This window comes from Rhinatrema bivittatum, chromosome 8, assembly GCF_901001135.1.
Source record: "Rhinatrema bivittatum chromosome 8, aRhiBiv1.1, whole genome shotgun sequence".
Taxonomy (NCBI): Eukaryota; Metazoa; Chordata; class Amphibia; order Gymnophiona; family Rhinatrematidae; genus Rhinatrema; species Rhinatrema bivittatum.
Genome location: NC_042622.1, coordinates 103,294,196 through 103,321,373, shown reverse-complemented (window position 1 = coordinate 103,321,373; position 27,178 = coordinate 103,294,196). Strand labels below are relative to the sequence as shown.

General features: G+C 42.8%; 1 protein-coding gene across 3 annotated transcripts in view; it reads right to left on the bottom strand.

The window, feature by feature from the left end:
• The window catches only part of GARNL3 (GTPase activating Rap/RanGAP domain like 3), a 706,353-nt gene that overhangs the window by 28,351 nt on the left and 650,824 nt on the right, over positions 1-27,178 (bottom strand). For all 3 annotated transcript variants that reach the window (XM_029613069.1, XM_029613070.1, XM_029613068.1), the window contains 3 exons: positions 13,440-13,547; positions 11,050-11,168; positions 9,652-9,787 (listed from right to left, as the gene is read on the bottom strand). In XM_029613069.1, coding sequence (XP_029468929.1) covers positions 9,652-9,787; positions 11,050-11,168; positions 13,440-13,547 — 363 coding nt within the window. The remainder of the gene's footprint in view (positions 1-9,651; positions 9,788-11,049; positions 11,169-13,439; positions 13,548-27,178) is intronic.

Genomic DNA, 27,178 nt, shown 5'->3' with positions numbered 1-27,178 from the left:
AATGTAAGTATTCTGGTGATGGAAGGGCCCATCATTTCCATTTGTTTTTTGTTTTGCTTTTCTCCTTTTCTCTTTTGTGCTTATTTTATTTCTAATAAATGAAATGAAGCAAAATAAGCATAAAAAAAATGAAAAATGAATTTAAAAATCCTGAAACAATGAAACAAAATACAAATTTTTCTGTGCACACCCGTACTTCTGAGCTGCCAGACCAGCCGCATTAATGGTGCAGTTAAGTGATCATAAAATAATGATTTTATAACTACTTCATTAATCTGATATGACCCAAAGGTCATATATAGGAAACCTAAAAGTCTGATTTTTGCAGATTGACTTTCCTTTCCAGAGGATCCCTTTGACACATATGTTGAAAGGATATAAGGGGAGTGGAAATTCAGAAGAGAATATTTTTCAACTATGCTAAATTACCATCGCCTGTGCACCAGCAAGAATGATTTTCTAGAAAACCAGTGTTAGAGAACTTTCTACTGTTAATCAAATTAGTGTTTCAAGGACTAATGCTAAATTTACTGATTCATAATAAAGTGATACTTTCCCTTGACCTGCCATCTGAAATTTCATAAGAGAATTTCTTCTATCCTTGTCTTCTGCTTGCCCCCTCCCTGCTTTGAAATTAAGCTCCACAATTACAAAAGGGCTGTGCATAGGAAAAGGAAAATTGGTTCTTACCTGCTAATTTTTGTTCCTGAAATACCATAGATCAGTCCAGACAAGTGGGTTTTGCATCCCTACCAGTAGATGGTGGTAGAGAACTAAAAAGCTTTTCAGGCACTGCTACTTAACTGCCACCTGCAGTCTCTCAGTATTAACTTGTACCAAAACCAATGTAGAACTACATACTAAATCAAGTAATATCTTCCCCTCCTAGGGTGAACATAGAATCCCATGTTGGAGCTCCCTGAACTGGAAGCCCTACAGTACAAAGGTTCCAACTATATACAAAATTAAGCTCTGCTCTAGAGATATAGCTCTGACATTACAGTCTTTCAGAATCAAGGGGATGGGTCTCTGGACTGATCTAGGGTATTCCAGTAATGAAAATTAGCAAGTAAGAATCAATTTTCCTTTCCTGTATTTATTTATTTATTTAACAGTTTTATATACCGAAATTCTTGTAAGGGGTTACAAATCAGTTCGGTTTACATTGAACAGAACCAGTGCTTCAGTAAATGAAAGCAATTACATTGAACATTAACAAAGCTTCAAAGCTGTACATACCCCAGATCAGTCTAGACAAGTGGGATGTACCCAAGCTCCCCTACACTGGGCAGGAATCCGAAAGACCCGCAAGCAGAATGCTCTCTCCAAAACTCGCTTCCTCTGGTGCCCGCACATCCAACCGGAGTGAAGAGAAGACCACGTGGCTGCCCTACAGATCATCTATGGCGATACCAACTGACACGCCACCCAAGAGGCTGCTTGCACACTAGTTGAATGCGCCTGCAACCCCTCAGAGGCCATCTGCCCCTTACAGAGATAGATGTAGAAAATAGCCTCCTTCAACCACTGAACAATCGTAGATGTTTTAGTCCCTTTCTTTGCTCCTCCAAACAAGACAAACAGATGATCTGACCGACAGAAACTGTTAGTGACCTTAAGATAATGCAACAGAGTCCAACGCATGTCCAATAAGTGCAGCTCCCTCACATGCTCTCCCTCCCCAGCTAAATTCGGAAAAGCCAAAAGCTCTACTGACTGACTGAGGTGGAAAGAAGAAACAACCTTCAGTAAAAAAAGAGTTGACTGTACGCAAAGATATGCCATCCACAGATATCCTTAGAAATGGTTCTCTACAGCAATGGTTCTCAACCAGTGTGTGGGATACACTGTTGTGTCACCAAAAATTTGACATAGCAAGCCTATGCTTTCTATAACAGCCACATGTGCTTGCTGCTTGAGGAGAGAGCAGAGTAAGGAGCTGGAATCTAAAATTCCTCATCACTGCTCCCTGTTTCAGCTTTTCCCTCGACCCTGCCACCACCAAGCCAAGCCAGAAATGATTTTAAACACCTCTATCATATCCTCCCTCAGCCATCTCTTCTCCAAGCTGAAAAATCCTAACCTCTTTAGTCTTTCCTCATAGGGGAGCTGTTCCATTCCCTTTATCATTTTGGTTGCCCTTCTCTGTACCTTCTCCAATGCAACTATATCTTTTTTGAGATGTGGCGACCAGAATTGTACACAGTATTCAAGGTGCGGTCTCACCATGGAGTGATACAGAGGCATTATGACATTTTCCGTTTTATTCACCATTCCCTTTCTAATAATTCCCAACATTCTGTTTGCTTTTTTGACTGCCACAGCACACTGAACTGACGATTTCATTGTGTTATCCACAATGACGCCTAGATCTCTTTCTTGGGTGGTAGCTCCTAATATGGAACCTAACATTGGCACTAACAAGAAAACAAACTTTCTCAGTCGCGGGTCCTATATTATGGAACTCAATCCCAGAATATATTCGTCTAATAGGAAACCGTAATGAATTTAAAAAAGCATTAAAAACACATTTATTTACCTGTGCTTATAACTTATCACAATGATCTTTAAACCCGATTGCTGCCAAATATCCATTATTAAGACTTGCAATTATATGGATTTTGAATGTAAGTGAATGATAATGTGTATGTTTTACTATGTAAACTGCCTAGACAGATAGACTACTACCCCTTGGTGTGGTATTTAAAAATTTCAAAATAACTAACTAACTAACTAACTATAGCATCGGTTATTTTTCCCTATATGCATCACCTTGCACTTATCCACATTAAATTTAATCTGCCATTTGGATGCCCAATTTTCCAGTCTCACAAGGTCTTCCTGCAATTTATCACAATCTGCTTGTGAATTAAGTACTCTGAATAATTCTATATCATCTGCAAATTTGATTACCTCACTCGTCTTATTTCTTTCCAGATCATTTATAGATATATTGAAAAGTACGGATCCCAATACAGATCCCTGAGGCAATCCACTGCCCACTCCCTTCCACTGAGAAAAGTGTCCATTTAATCCTACTCTCTGTTTCCTGTCTTTTAGTCAGTTTGTAATCCACGAAAGGACATCGCCACCTATCCCATGACTTCCTACTTTTCCTAGAAGCCTCTCATAAAGAACTTTGTCAAATGCCTTCTGAAAATCCAAGTACACTACATCTACCAGTTCACCTTTATCTACATGTTTATTAACTCTTTCAAAAAAGTGAAGCAGATTTGTGAGACAAGACTTGCCTTGGGTAAAGCCATGCTGACTTTGTTCCATTAGATCATATCTTTCTATATGTTCTGTGATTTTGATATTTAGAACACTTTCCACTATTTTTCTTGGTACTGAAGTCAGGCTAACTGGTCTGTAGTTTCCCAAATCATCTCTGGAGCCCTTTTTAAATAGTCTTCAGGTACAATGGATGAATTTAATGATAGGTTACAAATTTTTACTAATAGGTCTGAAATTTCATTTTTTAGTTTCTTTAGAACCCTGGGGTGTATACCATGTGGTCCAGGTGATTTACTAATCTTCAGTTTGTCAATCAGGCCTACCACATCTTCTAGGTTCACCGTGATTTGGTTCAGTCCATCTGAATCATTACTCATGAAAACCTTCTCTGGTACGAGTATCTCCCCAACATCCTCTTCAGTAAACCTCGAAGCAAAGAAATTATTTAATCTTTCCATGATGGCCTTATCTTCTCCAAGTACCCCTTTAACCCTCGATCATCTAATGGTCCAACTGACTCCCTCACAGGCTTTCTGCTTTGGATATATTTAAAAAAGTTTTTCCTGTGAGTTTTTGCCTCTACGGCCAACTTCTTTTCAAATTATATCTTAGCCTGTCTTATCAATGTCTTACATTTAATTTGCCATCACTTATGCATTATCATGTTTTCTTCTGTTGGATCCTTCTTCCAATTTTTGAATGAAGATCTTTTGGCTAAAATAGCTTCTTTCACCTCACCTTTTAACCATGCCGGTAATTGTTTTGCCTTCCTTCCACCTTTTTAATGTATGGAATACATCTGGACTGTGCTTCTAGGATGGTATTATTTTAATAATGACCACGCCTCTTGCACACGTTTTACCTTTGTAGTTGCTCCTTTCAGTTTTTTTTCTATTTTTCTCATTTTATCAAAGTTTCCTTTTTAAAAGTTGAGCACGAGAACCATGGATTTGCTTACTGTCCCCCTTCCAGTCATTAATTCAAATTTGATTATATTATGATCACTATTGCAAGCGGCCCTACCACAGTTACCTCTCTCACCAAATCCTGTGCTCCACTGAGAATTAGATCTAAAATTGCTCCTTCTCTCATTGCTCATTCTCTCACTGAACCAATTGCTCCATAAAACTGTCATTTATTCCATCCAGGAACTTTATCTCTCTAGCTTGTCCCGATGATACATTTACCCAGTCAATATTGGGGTAATTGAAATCTCCCATTATTACTGCAGTACCAATTTGGTTAGCTTCCCTATTTTTTCTTAGCATTTCACTGTCCATCTCACTATCTTGGTCAGGTGGACGGTAGTATACTCCTATCATTATAGTCTTCCCCAACACACATGGTATTTCTACCCATAAAGATTCGATTGCGCATTTACTCTCATGCAAGATGTTTATCCTGTTGGACTCTATGCCATCCCGGACATAAAGTGCTACACCAGATTGATAGATGACAGCTTACCTGAGAGGTAGTAGAGTGAATAGGCGGATGGAATAGGCTTCAAAGGAAGAAAAAGAGTGGGATTGAGGTGGGAGAAAAGGTTGAAATCTGCAGGAGAGGGAGAGCAGCAGTCCAACACCACCACCATGGTCTACAGGGCAAGGTGTGTGGGAGAAAAGATAACCACCATGAGAGAGAGCAGCAATTGAAGCAGTGTCCTCAGGAGAAAGCCAGGTCTCCCTTAAGGCAAGGAGATGAATTGAACAGAGGTAAAAAGGTCATGAATAAAGGCAAGTTTCTTGGAGACAGAGTTTGATTTCCACAGGGAGCATGAGAAAGGAAGAAAGAGGGAGGGAGAAGGGTAATAGTGATAATATCAGCTTGATATGGGACAATGGAGTGAAAATTGCCTTGAATGTCCAGGATTGGGATTGATATCTCCAGATGAAAGTAAAAGGAGGAGCAGGAGAATACGGAGAAGATAGGCAGAGGTATGCCGATAGTGACAATGATGGGATGGTGTCAGGGCTAGTGGAAAAGGCAGGATGAGGGGAAGAAAACTTTGATGTTCAAGAGTAGTGGACAGTGCAGATGACAGAATGGCAGGTGAGATAAAGAATGTAGGGATAGGGGAGGGTGAACTTGATAGTAGTTGTGGTTTTCAGTAGGGAATAAGATTAGGGAGGATTAGCATCAGGAATAGAAAATAAACACCTAATACCCTTGCACCAGGCTTGCAAGTTAAGATGTGTGAATAGAGACTATCATATGCTAATGATATATTTAGTTATATTTCATGGTAATTAGTAAACTAATCGATTATTACCTACAGGGGACAAATTTCAAACTGTCCACACTGGAACAAAGTCTGTGGGTGTTTTTTACTTGTGGCCTTTCCACCAGTTTCCAAACAGAAAGTACAGGTGAACTTTTAATGTAAACTTTGCTGTTGTAAGAAGCACCCACAAACATTTGTAGCTGCTTTTGGTGCGGGTACTTTTTCCATAGCAAATAACACACAGAGTTCAAAATACAAATCTATGTGTGTTATTTTCCTCCTGGGATCTAACCACATCCCCAGGAATACCTTCTCTCAATGGGGCTGATGCAATATTGGGTTCTGAGCTCAGTGTGCCGCTAAACACGCGGTTGGACGTGCATTTTGGATGCGCTAGATATACGTCCAATGCAATATCGTGATTAGCGCGTCCAAAACCTATGCCCATACTGGCGCATGGCTAATAGCACTCATCACATGCAAATGCCATGTTGATGAGGCTGTTAGCTAGTACCCCCAATCTAAAAAAATATGTGCGCCTGATGCACACATTTTGATGCTCAAAAATTAACGTCAGCCCAGAGCTGGCTTTAAGTTTTGAGCCACCCCAAGCCATGTTCAGAAGAGCAAAAAATACAGATTTTTTGTGGTTCCTCCTACTAAGCAGGAGGAACTACAGAAAGCTGCAACAAAAAATAAAAAAAACAAAAACAAAAACCAAAAAAAAAACCTTGACAGCAGCCAAGTTAGGAAAAGGGAAGCTCAATTTACGAGTGTCCATTTTCCTAACCCTTTAGAAAATGGATGCTTATCCTGGGCACTTGATGGCATGGACGTGCTAGGGACGCACAAATTATCCATCACGTGCCCCTTTTAACACGCTAGCTCCTTAGAATATTAGATCAAGTGCCCAAGAGAGGGGATGTGCGTGCGTTCAAAAAACGTGCATCCAGGTTGGATGCACGTTTTTTGTGTGCATGATACTGCATCGTCCCCAGTGTGGCTAAAAGTACCTGTGAGCTGTGAAACACCGTGTGCAATTTCAGACATATTGAGGCAGGACAATATTCAGAGATACCAGTTTACTCATGCGAATCACTATTTACCCACAGGAATAACTTTGAAAATTGTTCGCAAGACACTTGTCTACAAATTGCTATGCATAGTTTACAGCTCAAATAGTTTATAGTCATGAGAAGCAGAATAGAAATCTCAGGGAAGAAGCATTCAGACTTCATATATATATATATATATGTTAAGCTGCTGCTTATTTTCCTTGTAAAGAAAAATTTACTCGAACCTGATTAATTTAAAACACATAAGCCAGCAAAGAAGCAATTTAAAAACCATACATTAATTCAAAAATATTTTTCACCTATTTTCCTGCAAGATTTACTGGAAATAACATTTTTAATCTCCTCTCTGAAGAGAAAAAAGCTTACGAGATCACCATGTTTGTATGTGTATGTATGTGTGTCCCTAATAAATTTTGTGTCCGAGCCTCAACACATTTTCAAGACATGTCAGGGGGACCAAGAGGATCCTGACAGGGCAATCTTTTCTTGGGAGGGGATTCATATACTCGGAAAGTAGGATCCATTATTCCTGTGTGGAACTTCTTGATGCTTAGCTATTTCCTATCACTTCTCTGAAGAAGTCCAGGTGGTCTTAAAAGCTTACGCACTACAAAATCTTTTTGGTGGTCCTTAATTAGGTGTCACAGCCTAATAAGATTCCTGATTTCCTGTCATTATTCTGAACAGTTTCACTATATTAGACCCCTGGTTTGAAGAACCCTGGTACTTTTTCGCTGTGGTTCAGCTTCAGTTCTGCTTTGATTGCCTTCCTTTTGCTTCATGCTCCTCTGGGCTGAAAGAAGCCCATAGGTCTGTTGAGCTCAGTTAATCACCCTGCCTCTGGTTGCACAAGCAGCTCCAATAAGTATTTGGAAATAAAAGGGGAAATATAGTACTACAGTATATGATGGCAGATAAATACCAAAGGTCCATCCAATCTGCCAGCAAGTTGTTTTGGATAGAAAGTGCCGCTCTATGCAGGTTAAGCCATTTCAATGCTGCAAGACATTGAACTTCTACACTGAGAGGCAGAGTCTTTTTGGTTATTTTCACTGATTTATAATGCAGCACTTCTAATCACGGATTTACGTTTGACATTTAAATCTTATTGAAAATTCTCGCTTTGCTGTACCTTGGGCAAAGACACATTTACTGTATCCATAAAAGCAGTATAAAAGATTTACACAAGAAACAATTCCCTAAAAGTATACTGTGCTGTCTATTAGAAGGACAGTTCTCAAATTATTTTGATTGGTGTAGGTGTAGGGAGGGGAGGGGGAGCTGAAAATTGCTCTCTCTCTCTGTCCCTCTGTGGGTGCTGTTTAACCTGCCGAGTCAGAGGGTAAACCCGGCCAAGGATGCCCAGGGATTACATCTTTGAAATCCTTGCACACGGTTTAAACTGCAGACTTTGCCCCTGTGGCACCAGCTAACCCTTGCACTTTCCCATTGAAAATGTGCTTATAGCCCATTCAGAGCAATGTCTCTAGGTCTACAAGGCTTGTGTAGAGTTTCAAAATTGCCCCTTATATGAACTAGCCAAACCGAGGACTACAGTGCAGCTAATTTAATTTAGGAAAAAATGAGGGAATTGTGTCTTTGCTTGCCTGCTGATACCCAGAATAGCATCCAACAGCAAAACTACAGTCAACCAAATGATGGTGCCAGCTGAAAAGTGAACAAGTAACACTAGTTTTCAAATTGTTGGTTAAAAAGATCCCGGTGGTTATAGATGAGCCACATAGGATTATTCATGTAGGACATATAAGAGTATTGAGAAAGAAAGCCAGAAACAAGCTGATAAGTGAATCTACATTTGTAGCATAACATAGCATTCATAGCACTAAACTGGTGAAAAGTGTTGACTTTTGATATGGAGTTTGAAATATTATCTTGTTTGGTTCTTCTTATTTTGTCAATGTTCAAACATAGGGGGTCTATTTATCACCCACAATGCATAGTAAAACAGATGATTTATTACAGCTCTCATTATTTCTGATAGGAGTTATTTACGAATGATGTGTTACTGTCCATTGTGGGTTGATAAATAGATTCCATAGGTCTTTCCTAGAAAAAGTTTCAGAACTACTGCTGTAGAACAGAATTGGCCAGCTCCAATTGGCCTAACAGGGAAGGCAGTGAATAAAATGCTGACCTGGAGATCGTTTTGAAGTTATAAACATGTGCCACAGTTTCATTTGGAGTTTCTTCAGAATCTTACAAAGAAAAACTGGAACAGACAACTAGCAAATGCAATTGACAAAGTGTTCTGATGACTCTCAGATGTGTGCAATTTTTAAAATAAAGATCCCAGGTATAAATGCATAGGCAAATATGTCATAATGGAATAAAAAGGAATAAAGTGATGAACTGGTAAATAAGTACCACCAATCCTCTTTAAAATGTATCATCTTAGAAAACTATTGCTTGTGGAGGCAAGAACATGTCAATAGCACCCAGAAGTGACTTTTGCAGGCTGGAAAAGTTGTCACCACTGAACACCTCCCAGGCCTCTGCTCCTCAGCATAGAACTCTGGGTACACCCCCTCCCCCCACCTGCTACTGCTCCTGCTCCTCTAACTCAGACTCTTTAGTAGGAGCTAGAATGAATCCTCCTACATTTGTCTTCCAACCTAGACTGGGCCCCCAAGTGGCCCTCATGTCTAAAGATTTGCCCATCCCTGCCATAAATTTCATTGTCAAAAGTGTCAGGCTGATCATGTCCTGGCTTTAATCCCTTTGCATTACAGGGGCTCATTGTTTCATTCTTTTTTTTCTATTGAGTGAACTTTATATGTCAATTTGCACTGAGAAAGATGTACACGTACATTCTTGACACAACACACAATGCACGAGATCAAGATGAAATACTCATGGAAACAAGTCAATGAAAATGCAAACCTAAATGCTAAGCAAAGTACCAGGGAATAAAATGGTCTCTGACTTTTTAATCTTTTACATTTTTTTTAATCTTCCTGATAGTACCAACTTTATTCCAGTAGGCAGCAACTTTAACTATTTAGTTATAATCATGAAAGGTGTACAGCAACAAGACAAAACATCTGTTTAAAATGGTCCTAAAGACCAAGTACTGATCATATGCAGCTCCTGTTTTACCTTCTCCGGGGGACGAAGGGAATACTGGCATGTCATAGCCAGTCGGCGTCTGAGGAGAGCTGTGGGAACTGGTATCCTTTGAACTGCTGTTAGATGATGAGCTGACTGCTGCAGTAGCTTTGAAGTAAATATCCGACTGAAATGATAAAACAAGGGAAGTGCAGTATTACTAAATTACCCAGACACACTTTAAACACTGAAGAAAGAAAGCTACCAAGGCCAAACTTCAGAATTGCATGCAACAAGTGCTGTTTCAACATTTATCACCATCATTAATGTATGATTTGGGCCTGGACCCTGAGCTGCTGGCTTCCCAGTTTATTGCTGGATTTTACTCGTATCAAAATCTAGACCAATAACATGAATACTATAATTTTATTTTTTTTTTTTATAAAGAGACTGAACCCATTTCTCCAGTTATAAATAGAAGCAATTTTCCTTCATAGCATCATGGCATTAATGTCAATTATTGAGAATTATTATTTGTATATCAGGACAAATCCAGAGGTTTGGTACAGTCATGACTTTTCTATGCACACACACTTTCCAGGAAAAGCATGCAACACATGTATTTATATAGAGAAGTTTTTCATTATGATTCAACCAATCCATTTAACCCATCTGTAGACCCTATTAACTTTGATTTATAAGCTAGTGAGGATTGTTATTTTCTTTGGAACCATTAATTACCCCAGTATGTGGAGATGACTCAACCAGGCCACTACTTTTGGAAAAATTCCCTTTCTCTGTACAAACAACATAGAAAGGCAGTTGTGGCTAGAAGTGAGGACTCCCCAGGCCTAGTAGGTAGGATCCATGTAAACCTTCCCAAATTAAGGTTTGTTCTCTTGCACAAGTGGCTCACAACATTTTCCATTTACAATTCTGATAGATGAAAAGATCTTGAAATACATCATACATTTTGTGTAACTGATAGGAAGATCAGTCATCTCAAGTATATTTTTGGCTGATAAAAAATATTCTTAGAACAACTAAGGGTCTAATTTGTCGAATGTTTTTCCATAGGCGAATCCTGGAAATAAAGATTTGCCAAATCAGACCCAAAGTATTCCTAAGGTTTCTATGCATCCTAGGAAACATGCATGGCTCAGACCTCACACAGGATCAGGATTTTTTTTCCTTTTGTGTGTAAATAGGGTTACCAGATGGCTCTAAATCATCAGGGTCAGGCTGAGCCAGTCTTAGTTTTGCCCCATTGCATGGTCTTGTAGTTCTGATTGTCCCATTGATTTCCCTAAGAAAATCAGAGTTACACATTCATGAATGCAATGGAGCAAAGCCAGGAGTGGGTCAGCTTGACCCTGATAACTTGGAGCCATCTGGAAACCATCTGCGTAAAACCTTTAGTGACATTACATTTTATTCTGTGTTCCTTACCCTAGATGCCACCAATTGAAGCTCAGGTACTACAGCTGTATGCACCAAGTTTCCATTCACTACTAATCGGATCTCAATGGAATCAGTAGTGAAAGCCAATATATACGGGAAAGCACAAACTGCAAACAGGTAGGGAACACAACAAAGCAAAGTGAGAATATACATAAAGGTTTACAGTTTATTACACTTTTCTGAGGGTATCTTTCAAACTGGGTTCAAAAGTGGAAAGTCTGCAAGTACTTTTTACCTTTGTTTTTTTTGTCAATTTTCAAAGGGAAAAAGTTCCCTATGAAAACTGAGTTGTAAACAGTACTCACACACACCCCATCTGTAATTTATAGAGGTACATTTTCAAGCTAATCCCGCCCAGACTCCACCCCAGGAATATTCCTACACATAGGATAGGCAATTTTTAAAGACCCTCATTTTCATGAATAAAATACAGTTTTTATGTGTGGAAAAGGCTTTGAAAATTTCTCTCTTGTAAAATAAAGACAAGTGGATTTAATCCTGCATGGAACAGGAATACACACAGGGAGACTGAGGGGAGAGGGAGCAAGTGTTGGGAGAAAGAGAGAGGCAATCTAGAGGTGAATGCAAGCATAGGGAGAGTGAGAGAGTTGAGAAAGAGTTGGGGAAGATAGCAAAATTGGGGGGGGGGGGGGATAAGAGAACAAGAAGGGAAGAGCAAGGATGAGAAAGAGATGACAGCAAGGGGTAGGGAAGAGCAAAATTGAGGGATATAGAGGGGGGAAAGGAGGGAGCTAAAAGGTGAGAAGAGGAGGGGGAAAGTGAGGTGATCAAGGGTAAAAACACAAGAGTTAAGGGAGAACAAGATGGAGAGGAGGAAGAGAAGGAGGTTTGTAAGAGACAGACGGGGTAAGCAAAAGGAAAGAAAGGATCTACATTCAGGGAGAGGGTGAGGAAGATATAGTAGACTGCAGATAGAGGGAGATGACAAGGGAAATGGGGGAGAGTATGGAAGACAAGACCCTGGAAGATGATAGAAGGGGAAGAGGCCCAGGAAAGGGGAGGGTAAGGATGTGTAGGGAAAATATTTTTTTCTTTTTAAATTTTGAGGGCATTCAGCTCATTTAATGCTTATTTTGGTTTGATTCATTTGATAAACCAAAATAAACATTACATTTTTTTAAAATTCTCCAACACAATTTCCCCAATTCCCGCTCCCCCGAGCAGCTCCCACCATTTCCTCTCAAGAAATCTCCAGTTGCTTCTGCCCCATTGGCTCTGGTTACAAAATGGCACTGGTGTCAGGGCTGGCTAGCACCAAGTTGTTTTATGGCTGTATTGTTTTATGGCCAAAAACAACTTGATGCTGCCTGGCTCTGAGACTGGTACCATTTCTTAGCTGGAGCCAGCAGGGCAAGTGACTAGGGATTGCTCCTGCGCCTTTCTGCCACAGAAGGGATAAGGGGGTGGTGAGGAACCATAGGGAAGGGGAAGGAAGGGGGCATTTTGGGTGTTTTTTCATATATATATATTTTTTTTTGCTGAAACAACCCACCCCCCAAATTTCAGGTTTTTAAGATGCACTAGTATTTCATTTGAAATGAAGCAAACAAAAAAATGAGCTTTTTTTTGGCTTACAATCCACATTCGTTTCAAACAAATTCACATCTCTAGGCATGGGAGAAAGACCAGGTATAGCCGGAGAAGATTAGAAAAGGGGGGTCTGAAAGAGAGAAAGAAAAAACCCTGTACTGGGGGTAGGCAGTGGGGAGAGAAGGAATTCAGGGCTATAAGGTAGGATAAAGTGGATGAGGAATGGAGGAGAGATCATAGGAGAAAGGGGGAGAAATGGGAAAAGAGGAGCTGGCAGGAAGAATAGGAAGAGAAGACAAGAAGGAAGAGGAGAAAGAGGGAAATAATAATAAGAAGGGAAGAGAGATTCAAATATCTGTTGCTGAAGGAAAGATAGAGACAGAACTAAAATAGTAAAAAATAAAAATGGAAGGATAACACCAAAGGCAGAAAACAAAAAAAGGAATAGAGGCAAGAACACAAAATTAGTAAAAAGAGAGAGATACTGAGCCAGAAAATCAAGTCAGACATACCAAAGGCTGGGATTTATTTTATAGTCTGATAGACAATGTTAAATAAGAAGAAAATAGTTCCATGGGGGGTAAGGGGTAGAAGAAAAAGGAAGAGAGAAAGTTTGTGCAGCTGCCCCCTCTTTTCTCCTTGCTAATATTAGGGTGATCAGAACTCAAAATGTTTCCAGGTATGCCATTTTGGTCTTCTGCAGTAAATAAAATTCAGACATGGCCTGAATTGAACCCTCAATGATCAGAGGAACAATGCAAAGGAAAGTGAGAGTAGGAGGAAGACAAGCTTCTGCTAAGTAACAAAGTTAAGTGCAGCTTCCTTACCGATTGCATTAGGAACCTGATTCCAGCTAAAGTGAAAATCGGATGCTGAAGGCTGGATCGAAGGTGAAGCCCCATTAAACGGGCTAACCTTTTTGTAATAGCAGATATCTGAAACAACAAAAAAAAAAGGGTTATAACTCTTTCCAACATAATTCTGCATGAAAAAATTTTAAAACATGATGAGATAAAAAGAAGGCATAAAAGCAATCAGTTTATTATTCACAGGGTCCTCCTTTGACAAAACCTATCCAGTCACTGGCCATGTTAAACCAGAGGTTCTGTTTACAGACTCAATGGACTTGCAAGAAGAGATTGATTTCAACCTTTGATGCAATTAATATGGCGATGTACTTTGGGACTCTGAGGACAATCTTCAGTTGTCCGCTTTATTTACCACATCCGTGGGCACTTTTAGCCCGCTTACATTGCAGTTAGATTTCAAAGGGAAACTATCTGAGTGGTTTCTCTTTGAAAATTCTCATCCACAGATTTTGGGCACTAAAAGCACCATACATTTTGCACTTCCTGTTTCCATAGAAGGCTGAGAGGGATAAAACAGTGCGCATACATTTGATAATTCCATGTGCATGCGCTGTTATACTTCTCCCGATCTAAACATGCTTTCTATTTAACCCGGCTAAAATTAGGTATGCAATGGAAGCCTGCACATTCTTTTGGCCAGGCAGAGGAGAGCAAGGTTCAGCCAATAGATTATACTAGACTAGATTGTCTTCCCTATGCATTGGAAAAACCCAAGTGTGCCAATCTGATATGCAGCCTGTTCCCAATGCTGTCTGAGCTCAGGATGTAAAATCCTTTCACAGACTAATCCCTCTGCATGTTCTGTAGGGGAAAAAAACTAACTGGTTTAATAATAAGGATTTTGTATATTCATGTGTTGTACACTTCAGGAAATTTGTATATATGGTTTATATATATATATATATATATATATATATATGTGTATGGATTATATGTAATTCACTTTCCCAAGCCAGTCTGTTCTCCCTGTCACAAGTTCATGTCTAGCTTGTTTGCCTTTCTTTGAATCAAAAGCATACACTCCAGGGGCAATGCTTGCATAAGTGCATGACACAGAAAGAAGGAACCCTTTTTTTTGACCCTCATGTGGTGGGGGGGGGGGGGGGGGTCAATTTGAACTCTATATTTTCCATGCAAAGAATTACAAAGCTGCCAGGCAGATGACCCACTCATCTTCTGTTCATATTTCGCTGATGCTTTCAAGATCAAATTTTAAAAATTTGGATTAGAAGGAAAGGAATTACTGAAGAAAGAAACTTTGTTTCATGCATGCAAAGCTGGTTATTCAGTTTGGAATTAGGTTATCAGAACAGAATTAATACTGAAGGCATCCTAGTACTTGATGAAAGCAGAAAATCGTCATGTCAGAACATATTTCCTGAATTTATTTTCTAGCTGAAACTTCCATCATAACAGTTATTTGCTGAGGTGTTCATTTTAGCTAAGAACAAAAAGAGTCAGAAATATAAGATATAATTTTAAAAAATATATAAAAAAATAGTATTAAGATTCAAAATGTGAGACAAAAGCATACTAAGCCCGCTTTTTCTGCTGATACAGCTTGTGACCTTGGGAAAGTCACTTCACTCTCCATTACCTCCAGGGGCAGGAAAATACTTCCTGTACCTAGTTTGTAACTTGCCTCGAGCTTGGATTCAGAAAGATGAATAACAAAATTCAGAAACTAAACTAATCTGAGTGTGGTGTTTTCATTTTACCTCCTGTGGTCTCTCCCCAGTGGCGCTTCCAGACAAAAGTATTTGGGGTGGCTACACAGGGGCAGGTCAAGTATGGAGGGGGGTCAAGCCAAAGTGACATTTATACATATCCTTCCCCCTGCCATTAAATTGTCAATAAAAGAAACAGTAAGAAAAAGTCCCATGGTCCTTTTGTGCAATTAAAAAAAAAAAAAAAAAAGCAGCCAGTTTCAAACTCTCAGTAAAACACCCATTAAAATTATTTGATAGCCTCATTTAACCAATTCTTCTAAATGGATATGGGCTCTGTGGCAGCCTGTAATTATTTTGTAATTCTATTATGATATCTGTAAACCATTGTGATAGAATACTGTGAACGACGGTATATAAATCATCAAATAAATAAAATAAATTGTGGTCTGGTCTATAGAAGAAGAGAAAGAATCTCATAGAAACAGAGAAATGATGGCAGAAGAAGACCAAATGGCCCATCCAGTCTGCCCAGCAAGCTACGCACTTTATCCATTTTTTTTTCCTTTTTCTCTCCCCCACCTGTTACTATTGGTTTCCAGTACCCTCCGGCCCTAATTCCCCTCCACCCCACCACCAATGTAGAGAGCAGCGCCGTATCTGCATCCAAGTGAACATCCAGCTCAATTAGGGGTAGCAACCACTGTAACAAGCAGGCCATACCCCTGCCCCATACTCTTACCCACCCCTGTTTTTTTTTTGTTTGTTTGTTTGTGTTTTTTTTTGTTGTTGTTGTTTTTTTTTTTGAGATGGCAGCCCTCCATTCTTCCGCTCCGTGAAGGTGGAACACCAACCACTGGCCACTGGCATCCCGCTCCGCGAATGCCTCTGTGGCTACTGCCGCTCCGTGCAGTGTTTTGCTGCCTCCTCTTTATTTACGCCCTCTAGACTTGATGGATCCACAGTGTTTATCCCATGCCCCTTTGAAGTCCTTCACAGTTTTAGACTTCACCACTTCCTCCGGAAGGGCATTCCAGGCATCCACCACCCTTTCCGTGAAGAAATACTTCCTGACATTGGTTCTTAGTCTTCCTCCCTGGAGCCTCAGCTCGTGACCTCTGGTTCTGCTGATTTTTTTCTGACGGAAAAGGCTTGACGTTGTATTTGGATCATTAAAGTTTTTCAAGTATCTGAAAGTCTGAATCATATCACCCCTGCTCCTCCTTTCCTCCAGGGAGTACATATTTAGATTCTTCAATCTCTCCTCGTATGTCATCCGATGAAGACCCTCCACCTTCCTGGTCGCCCTTCTCTGTACCGCTTCCATCTTGTCTTTGTCTCTTTGTAGATACGGTCTCCAGAACTGAACACAGTACTCCAGGAGAGGCCTCACCAAGGACCTGTACAAGGGGATAATCACTTCCCTTTTCTTACTCAATATTCCTCTGTCTATGCAGCCCAGCATTCTTCTGGCTTTTGCTATCACCTTGTCTCATTGTTTCGCAGACTTCATATCATTAGACACTATCACCCCAAGGTCCCTCTCCTGCTCCGTGCACATCAGCCTCCCCCCCCCCCATCGAATATAGTTCATTCGGATTTCCACTTCCCATATGCATGACTTTGCACTTCTTGGCATTGAATCTCAGCTGCCATATCTTCGATCTCAATATAAATCCTGCACCTCCAGTTCTATAACACAAACTGCAGCTACAGAAAGGTTCCCAACAATGGACCTATGGATGTTACCCTTATAATTCACCAGACCAAAAAACCCTCAAACCTTTCAAATTCTGTTATCATCTCACTGACAGCAGCACACCTTTCACTGCCAGACACTTTGTGAAGTAACACAAAATTATTAAAATGAAACTTAGAACTTATTCATCAAATCTGTCATACCATAACAGCACTAACTTCAAAGACTCAAACAGTAACAACTCTACCTATGAAGGGGAAATACTATACCATGCCTTAAAACACCAATACACTGAATACCAGGAAAACAGAACAAGTTAGGTTTCTATAAATCCCTATACAGACACTATACGCTAGCAGAATACCTCACCTTGGTCACACATGCAAAACACAGATAGACCCTCACCAAACAGAATAAAGAGACCACAAAGTATACATAGAAACACACAAACAAAAACTGAACTGGAAACTACAGCAATCTAGACTGTGTATTCAGTGCAACAATGGAAAAACAAAAACATCACCATTCCTCATAAAACATCAAACAACAAAATCAAGAAATATAAAACATCAAACATACTAACAGGAAGAATAAATATTTCAAAACATCTGATGAATAGAATAATATCCAATAATTAACTCACACTAAAATTTAAAAAAATGTATCAAATATCCATAAATTATAGCAAAACAGCAGACCTCAAATAGCATCCAATAATTACAATTAATAGGGATAAAAAGTTTTCCCCACGCTCCAAACATTGGAACTTTTCATTTCCAGTCAATCTGAGATTGTCCCAGATTAGTAGAGGAGGGGGATGTGCACAAACTTTATCATCTTTCTCCCCCCCATACACACACTAACACATGTTCATTCTCTCTTTCACACATATTCACACATGATCACTCTCACGCACACTCCCTCAAACACACACACATACACAAGCACTTTCTCCCACTCAGTGGATCTTTCTTGCCCTCACACACACATATATACACAGGTACTCTCTTCCACTCAATGGCGCTCTTTTCTCACTCACCTGGATAGGCACTCTCTCCTACACACACACACACACACACACACACACACACACACAGGCACTCTCATACTTGGTGACTCTCTCTCCATCACACACACATAGACATTCACACATATAGGCTGTATAAGAAAATTATTTCCTTACCTGCTAATTTTTGTTCCTGTAGTACCATGGATCAGTCCAGACTGTGGGTTATGTCCCCCTTCCAGCAGATGGAGTCAGAGCAAAAACTGAGAGGGTGGTCCCTCATGCAACAAAGAAAAACCCCTTGGATGGATCAATACAAAAATGAATATCAACTAAATTGAACATCAAACTATAAATCTGAGTAGGCCAACTTGCAATGTGAACTCTCAGTCAGTCCCAAACAGGTCCTAAAATGATTACACAGTCGAGCTGAAGGATTAATCCAAAGAAAAAACCCCCAAAATCCTTAGGGTGGGTGTCTGGACTGATCCATGGTACTACAGGAACGAAAATTAGCAGGTAAGGAAATAATTTTCTTTTCCCTGTTCATACCAGGATCAGTCCAGACCGTGGGAAGTACCAAAGCTTCCCTTAAATAGGGTGGGCCACTGATATCCCAGCTCGAATGACCTGAGCCCCAAAAGAACCTGAGGTCGTTGATTGCAGATACAAGCGATAGTGATGCGCAAAAGTGTGCAAAGACTTCCAAGTGGCCACTCGGCAAAATTCCTGTGGAGAGACTGCTCGGCTTTCTGCCCAGGAAGCTGCTTGAGCTCAGAGAAAATGAGTTTAATACTGTCTGGGGGCTAACGCCCCGTGCCAATGTACGCGGTAGAGATTGCTTCCTTCATCCATCGGGCAAGGTGGTCTTTGAAACCTAGTTCCCCTTTTTGGGACCACTCCAGAAGACAAAAAGATGATCTGATAAGCGGAAGTCATTAGTAACCTCCAGATATCAAAGGAGGACTCGCTTGACATCTAGGCACCTGAGCTCCTTGGAATCGTCATCCTGGAATGATGGCAGTTCCACCAACTGATTCAGATGAAAAGACGAGACCACTTTTGGAAGGAAAGATGGTACGATACCTGAGGATACTCTGGGATTCGTAGAGTGGAGATAAGGCTCTCTACATGACAAGGCTGCAGCTCCGAGATTCTGCGAGCGGAACAGATGGCAACCAAGGAAACTGTCTTAAGAGTCAGGTCCTTGAGGGTAGCACTCTACAGCGGTTCAAAGGGCGGCCCGCCAAGAATATGAAGGATCAAAATCAAAACTCCCCAAGAGGCATAAATTGCGAATCGGTGTTTCACATGCTTTACTCTCTTCAAGAACCGGACCACATCCGGGTATGTCGCAAGAGGAAGCCAATCCGATGATGAACTAGAGCACCTAAGTCTCCCACCTGAACTCAGAGAAAAATGCCGGCTAATCCCCTCTCCAGCCCTCGCTGTAAGAATGACAAGATCTGGGCTATGGTCGCATGCCGTGGAGAGAGATGTGAGGACTGGCAGCAAGCCTCAAAAACTTTCCAAGCTTGGACATAGGACCTGGAGGTGGAAGGCTTCCTAGCCTTGAGAAGAGTGGAGATAACCGCCGCTGGATACCCTCATCTCCTCAGCCGGCACCATTCCAAAATCCAGGCTACTAGACAGAAGCGATCTACCTGGTCGAAAAATACTGGTCCCTGCCGAAGGAGATTCGTCAGTTGCCCCAGGTGCAGCGGGCCATCCACCGCTAGGTTGACTAAGTCTGCTAACCATGGCCGATGAGGGCACTCCGGAGCCACGAGGATCATGGGCCCCTGGTGACCCTCTATTCTTCGGAGCACTCTTCCCATCAGGGACCAAGGCAGGAACACGGAACGTAGGATGTTCCTCGGCCACGGGAGGGCTAGAGAATCAATGCCTTCTGCTCCGTGCTCCCTTCTGCGGATGAAAAAGCACGGAGCCTTTGCATTTCCATCAGATCCAGATGGGGAGTCCCCCATCGCGTGACGAGTAGTGCCACTGCTTCCTGGGACAGTTCCCATTCTCCGGGATCTAAGCACTTGCGACTTAAAAAAGCCGCCTGAACATTGTGCACCCCTGCAATGTGAGACGCCGCCAGAAGAGACAGGTGGAGTTCCGTCCATGGCATCAGCTTGTTCGTCTCCCAAGTCACATGGAGACTTCTTGTTCCCCCCTGACGATTGATGTACGCCACAGTCGTGGCGTTGTCGGAGAGGATTCGGACTGCTCAGCCTTTTGCTAGGGGCAGAAAACGCTGCAGCGAAAAACGGACTGCTCTTGTCTCTAGATGGTGGATTGGCCAAGTTGCCTGTTCTGGTGTCCACTGATCCTGCATAGTGCTGACTGCACACTGGCCCCAGCCGGTAAGGCTGGCGTCTGTTGTAACGAGTACCCATCTACTCCTCGAAGCAAATGATCCATGTCGAGCCACCAGGTCAGGCTGTCCTTGGGTAGGGGCAGTATCGCAGAGGAGCCTGAAATTCCTGAGATACCGGCTTCCAACGGGAGAGTAATGCTCTTTGTAAGGGACGCATGTGGGCAAAGGCCCAAGGCACAACATCTGTCATGGAGGCCATGGAACCTAGCAACTGGAGATAGTCCCAGGCTGTGGGAAGTCGGAGGTCCTGAAACGCTGAACCTGAGCAAGGAGCAATTGGGCCCACTCCAGACAAAGAGAGCCTGTGCCTACTTTGATGTCGAAATGAGCTCCCAGAAAGTCGAGGGACCAGGATCCGTTCCTTTCTCAGGGCTGCCGCCACCACTACCATCACCTTGGTAAAGGTGCGAGGAGCGGTTGCCAGGCCGAATGGCAGGGCCTGGAACTGTAAGTGCTGCCCCAAAATCTTGAAGTGAAGGAGGCGCTGATGATCCTTCAGGATGGGGATATGAAGATAAGCCTCAGTCAAGTCCAAGGACACCAGGAACTCTCCCCGGTGCACCGCAGCAATCCCTGAGCGCAGAGTTTCCATCCTGAAGTGTGGTATCTTGAGCGTCCTGTTGACCATCTTGAGATACAGGATCGGCCGGAAGGAGCCTTCTTGCTTGGGGGCTACGAAGTAGATGGAATAATGACCCAGTCCTTGTTCCGGTAGTAGTACCGGAAGAATGGCTCCCAGATCCAGGAGGCGTACTGCACCCTGTTTCCTTAGTCTGCACGGAGAAAAGACAAACCTGTCTCTAGGAGGTCGAGCAAAATCTAAAGCATAACCTCGCTGTAGAATATCCAGGACGCCTGGTCTGAGGTGAATGTGACCCACTCCTCGTAGAAGAGTGACAGGCGTCCTCCTATCTGGGGAATCGAAGAGTGGGCCGGCAGTGTTTCATTGTGAAGATGTAGTGGCAGTCCCTTGGGCGAGGGAGTCTCAGGCTGATCTTCATCTCTGAAAAGAATGAGACCAGGACTGCGATCTAGATGAGGGAGGCCTGTGGGACACTGGCCACACCTGGCGGAAGCACCGTTGTCCTCTGAAATGGTTCCACGCGGAACTGTACGTTCTGGATCTCCGAGGACGATCTTCCGGTAACTTAAGTACCTTATGCTCCCAGAGTGACTTAATAAGTTGCTCCATCTCCTCTCCAAACAACAACTTACCCTTGAAGGGAAGGAAGCCGAGTTGAGACTAGGAGGAGGAATCCGCGGACCAGGTCCTGAGCCAGAGGAGGTGCCGCTGCTGAGACTACGGAAACCAAAGATCTGGCACCCGGAGAAGATCATACAGCACGTCTGTGCCATACGCTATGATGGCTTCTAGCCTTTCCGCCTGTTGTGCCTCCCCTGGAGGCAGGTCCTGAGTCCCGAGTAGTTGTTGGACTCACTGGAGTCATGCATGCTGCATCAGGGAGCTACAAACAGCAGCCCGAACTCCCAAGGCGGACACCTCAAACACTCTCTTCAAATACACCTCAAGTTTGCAGTCCTGAAAATCCCTGAGGGCTGCTCCTCCAGTCACAGGAATAGGTGTCATAGCCGTGACTGCGGATACCAACGCAACCACCTTCGGTACCTTAACTAGTTCCAGGGACTCCTCGTGGAGTGGATACAGTCTGTCCATTATTCTGCCAACCCGCAGAGAGGCCTCCGGAGTCTCCCACCCCCTGGACAGCAATTGGAGGAGCATAGGATGAAAAGGAAAGTCTTCAAAGGTGGCTTGAGCCCTGGTAGGACTGGATCCCCCTCGTCAGTGCAGTGCTGGCGGCAGGAGCCTCCTGGGAGGCCTCAATATCTAATCCGGCCAGGACATGTGTGATAAGCGGAACCATCTCATCGTTCTGGAAAACGTGTAGAATCCGAGGAACATCCCCTTCGACTTGTGCCGAGGGCGTCGGGTCATCTAGATCAGGGTCCACTGCAGGGTCCGTTGGGGGGTGGAGGGTCAGGACCGGTTGGATGGGCAACCGGCTGAACTCTAGAGGATCCCGAAGGGGCCACTGGAACGGCAGGGCCAGAAATACTGGTGCTGTACTGGGCCGTGACGGTACCGATCCCTGAGGCCCCCCTGCCACGTCCGGGAGTTCCCCCAGACTGACCACTTTAGGAGGAAGGGGAGCCAAAACCGCATCCTGGTGCTGGCTGAGCCTTGCCAAATAAGCCCCATGCATCAGCAGAATAAATTCTGTGGAAAAAGGCTCCAGGGGAGGGATGACCGGAGGGTGGGGGGCCGGAGGGTCCTCTGAGGGCGGCTCTGCATCGGGGAGGTGCGCCGGAAAGAGAACCAGAGGAGAATGAGGTCCGTCCGGGTCTGAATCCCTGGGAGGCAGTGCTGGAGCAACAAGTAGTGGATCCAAGATGGCCGCTGTTCCCACGTTGGACAGGAACGGGGCAGACCTCCTCGGAGCCTGGCGCGCGTTTGCGCTCGAAACAGAACACCCTCTAGGGCTCGAGGTGCCCTCCCTGTCGGGGAGGCACCGAGCATACAGGCCTTTCCAGGAGAGCCGCGATCCGGGTTCTCCGCAGGCGCTGCATCGCGTCAGCCGCGGCATGGAGGCAAGTAAAGAAGGGCTTGGAACCCAGACCTCTGAAAACCTTTGATAGCAGGAACGAAATCAAAGTCCTGCGCTGCCTGACTAACTTTAACGACCCATTCCGTTTTTGTTTTTTTTTCAAGCCAGAGGGATGTCGCGTCTCTGAAGCTTAGGGGCTGCCCTGAGGAAATGACATCACCGGGCAGCGGGTCGATATCGAGGGGGAGAGGTTGGACAACCAACTTCACCCCTAAAGGCAGAAAACAACAGCCCTGTAAAAGGAAAGTTAACAAACTTACCCCCAAAACGATACAGCAATAAATAAAAAAGATGACAGGTCTGCCACTGAATGAAAGCTCTGCCTGCAAGTCTGCAGCGGGACAGCCCATAGAAAGTAGAGCAAAGCTACAATGAAAAGCCTTTGCTTTTTTTTTTTTTTTTTTAAATAAGATCCATCCAAGTAAAAAGTGTTAACAAGAAAACAGGAGAAATAAATCAACAAAGACTATTCTCACAGAAAGAAAATGGGAGAACCGAAGGTGCAACCCGAATCTGCTGGAGTCAGAGAAATACTGAAAGTTTACAGAGGGTGCACCAATCATGAGGGACTGCCCTCTCAGTTTTTGCTCTCACTCCATCTGCTGGAAGGGGGACATAACCCACGGTCTGGACTGATCCTGGTAGGTACAGGGAACTCTTTCTCTCTTACATGCGTAGGCTCTCACACAAATACACCCAAGCTTGCTCTGTCTCATACGTATGCAGACACTCTCTCACACCCCCCCAGAAGGCTCTCTCTCTCTGTCGCATGCATATATAGGTTCACTCTTACACACATAGGCTCACTCTCTCTATCATACACTCAAGTAGGCTCTGTCTCTCATACATATGCACAGGCTCCCTTGCTCTGTCATACACACACACTCACACAGGCTTTCTCTCTCTCTCAAACACATACACAGGTTCTTCTTTCTCATACACGCACATACACAGAATCACTCTCTCATGCACACAGGCTCAGAGTTTTCCCCTCTCTTCTCGGCTTCTTCAGACTGCAGGTCTTCTCGCTTCTTCAGTTGCCATGGGATGGACTCTGCAGTGGTCCGAGTTCCTTAACTGGTGGTTTTTAGTCGCTAGCAAGATGGGATCTGCTAGAGACAGCCTCTTTTCTTTTGGTGCCTCAGGATGGGCTCTGTGGCAGTCTGGAAGAAGTTCCAGAACTCATTATCTTCAGCCGCCAGTAGAATGGGGTCTGCTGATGACCACTGGGTCACAGGTCTCTTTGTTGTGGTGTGGGCCATGTGTGGCAGCAGAAATCACGTTTAAGCAATGTTATCTCCTGCTACCGTGGGGCCAGTCTTGCGGTAAGAGCTGTGAGATTGGCCCTATGGCAGCAGGAAATGATGTCCACTTAACTGCGACTCTTGCTGCCAGCAGGGGAAGGGAGGCAAGTAAGCTGATCACATGGGTGATGGCTGCATAGGATTGGGTAGGGGTTTGGTTTATCCCTGCCCAATCCAATATAAACATTTGGGATGGCAAGCCATTTTTTGGAGTGGCACTTGCTTCATACTGTAGCGATGCCTATATCTCTTCAACCATTATAGAAACATAGAAACATAGAAATGACGGCAGAAGAAGACCGAATGGCCCATCCAGTCTGCCCAGCAAGCCTCACACATTTTTTCTCTCATTCTTATCTGTTTCTCTTAGCTCTTGGTTCTATTCCCCTTCCACCCCCACCATTAATGTAGAGAGCAGTGATGGAGCTGCATCCAAGTGAAATATCTAGCTTGATTAGTTAGGGGTAGTAGGGGCAGTAACCGCCGCGATAAGCAAGCTACACCCATGCTTATTTGTTTTACCTAGACTATGTTGTACAGCCCTTGTTGGTTTTTTTTTCTTCTCCCCTGCCGTTGAAGCAGAGAGCCATGCTGGATATGCATGGAAAGTGAAGTATCAGGCACATTTGGTTTGGGGTAGTAACCGCCGTAACAAGCCAGCTACTCCCCGCTTTTTGAGTGCGAACCCTTTTTCTTCTCCCTTGCCGTTGTAGCAGAGAGCTCTGCTGGATGTGTGAAGTATCAGTTATTCTTCTCCCCTGTCATTGAAGCAGAGAGCTATGCTGTATATGCATTGAAAGTGAAGTATCAGGCATATTTGGTTTGGGGTAGTAACCGCTGTAACAAGCCAGCTACTCCCCTCTTTGTGAGTGCAAATCCTTTTTTCCATTACCTCTTGCTGTTGAAGCTTAGAGCGATGTAGGAGTCACAGTAAGCATGTGTATGTTTATTTAATAAGGGTATTGTGTCAATAGCCATCATGAGCACTAAGAACTTCATTGTGTGCAAGATCCACAGAAGTTCAATTTTTTGATGACCGCACAATAAAATTGATAATTTCACAATTTTAGGGCTTGCCTGCAATTTTCAAATTGTTTATGCAAAGTCTTGCAGTTTTGTTTACTTTTTTGATGCAATTTCCTGCTCTTGGCAACTTCATAGTATGCATATTGATTCAGATTCCAGATTAGCTGTCTTCACTAAGGGATTGATTGACTAAGCTAGGGATGGCCAACTCTGATCCTCAAGAGCCACGAACATGCCATCTTTTTTAGGATATCCACAATGAATATGCATGAGATATTTGCATGCACTGCCTCCATTGTCTGCAAATCTATCTCATGCATATTCATTGGCCCATTTGTAGTTCTCAAGGACTGGAGATGGCCATCTTTGGACTAAGCTTTTTTCCTTCATAGACAGAGAATGGGAGAAAAGACTTAACAAAACAGACCCAAAAGCTGCAAAGACAAAAGTGAAGACCAAGATCTCAAGCAAAGCAAGATGTGAGGATTCCCAATGTTTCTTTTATGGTAGATGAGACTTTACAATAATAAATGAGATCTACACCTTTAAGACTAAGAGATCCAGAGGAAAACATTCCCAAGACATCTTGCAGTTCCCATGACATCCTTTTGCTACTGCAGCTACTGACATGAAGCTCTCCTTTTTTCTAAGTAAGTTCTCACATTCAGTTTTTTGTTTTATAAACTCTGGGCAGCTCATTCCTGCCAAAAGTGGTTCATTCTTGTAAAAGCCTGGGATTTTGAAAGTGTTTCTCAGACTCGCAGACATGCAACTGTGCAGTTGCTTAGATTCAAAATGAAAGCATTACATTCACAGGGCTGAGTTTCAGATCTGTGCAAGCTAGTCTGAGGAATGTCGCTTTTGTTTGCATGTATGTTAAGAACTGAATGTATAATAAGAAAACTTTGCAGTTCCCAGGGATCCTGCTGCTACTGCAGCTACTGACGTGAAGCTCTGCTTCTTTTCTGGCTGTGCAGCAATGTTCAGCCATTGTTGACTACAGAATAAAGGCAGAAACGCTGATAATCAGAGGCATTTTGTCCAGGGAACTTTTGGGATTGCTCCTACCTGGGATGCTTGCTATTCCATGCCCTGGAAAGTGAGACTGTTTCAGGACACTGAGGGATATTTTCACAGAAAAAAGAGGTATTGGAAAACAATTTTGGAATATGGATGTAACTAGAATCGAGTGTGTATGGTGCCACATGATTACTCTTGAAGATCTGCAGGAGTAAAATTCAAGTTGGAACACCCATTCAGAGGGTCCAAGCTTCTTTGTTGGCACCGAAATCCATCTACAGTACACTGATTGAGACTGGTGTCCACAGAAGCAATTTATCCTCCTATAGCTTGGGCCCCCTTTTTCAGAGAGTCCATGCCCAGGGCTGTTGAACTATATAGGAACTTAGCCCCAGGTCTGAGTGTGACTCATGCCTTCCCGAATAATACCAGAAAAGGGTCTACATAGATATTTATATTCACTAATCTATATAAAGAAGACACTATAAAAAAAACCTATCAATTCTTTCTTTTCATTTTATAATATCTTTAAATTAACCATGGTACTATTTTTAACTTTGGTAAATGCTGTTATCTCTGAAAAATACGGATTGCTATTTAATTTGAAAATTAAATTCAGACTGACAGAAAATCATCAATGTCAAGTCAGACCACAGAAATCTTTATCAGGTAACTGTCGTGACCTTTTCCCTGCTGGATTCCCTGCAGAAGGTGGTGGTAGGGGTTATTTCAAACAGAATGTTTTTGTTTGATTTGTAACTTCCATTATAAAAATAGTTTTCCAGTACAGATATGCCAGAGAATGGAAGTGTGCTGCTCCATAAATATCTTGGCTTCAGTTCTGTGTTTACCCGAAATTTTGTTTTTGCCTTGTACACTAGAGTTCTATGGAGTTATTGCTTATTCTCTGCATTTATACAGTGATACTGTTAAGCAAGAGGCTGAAGATAAAGAGCCTTCAGCCA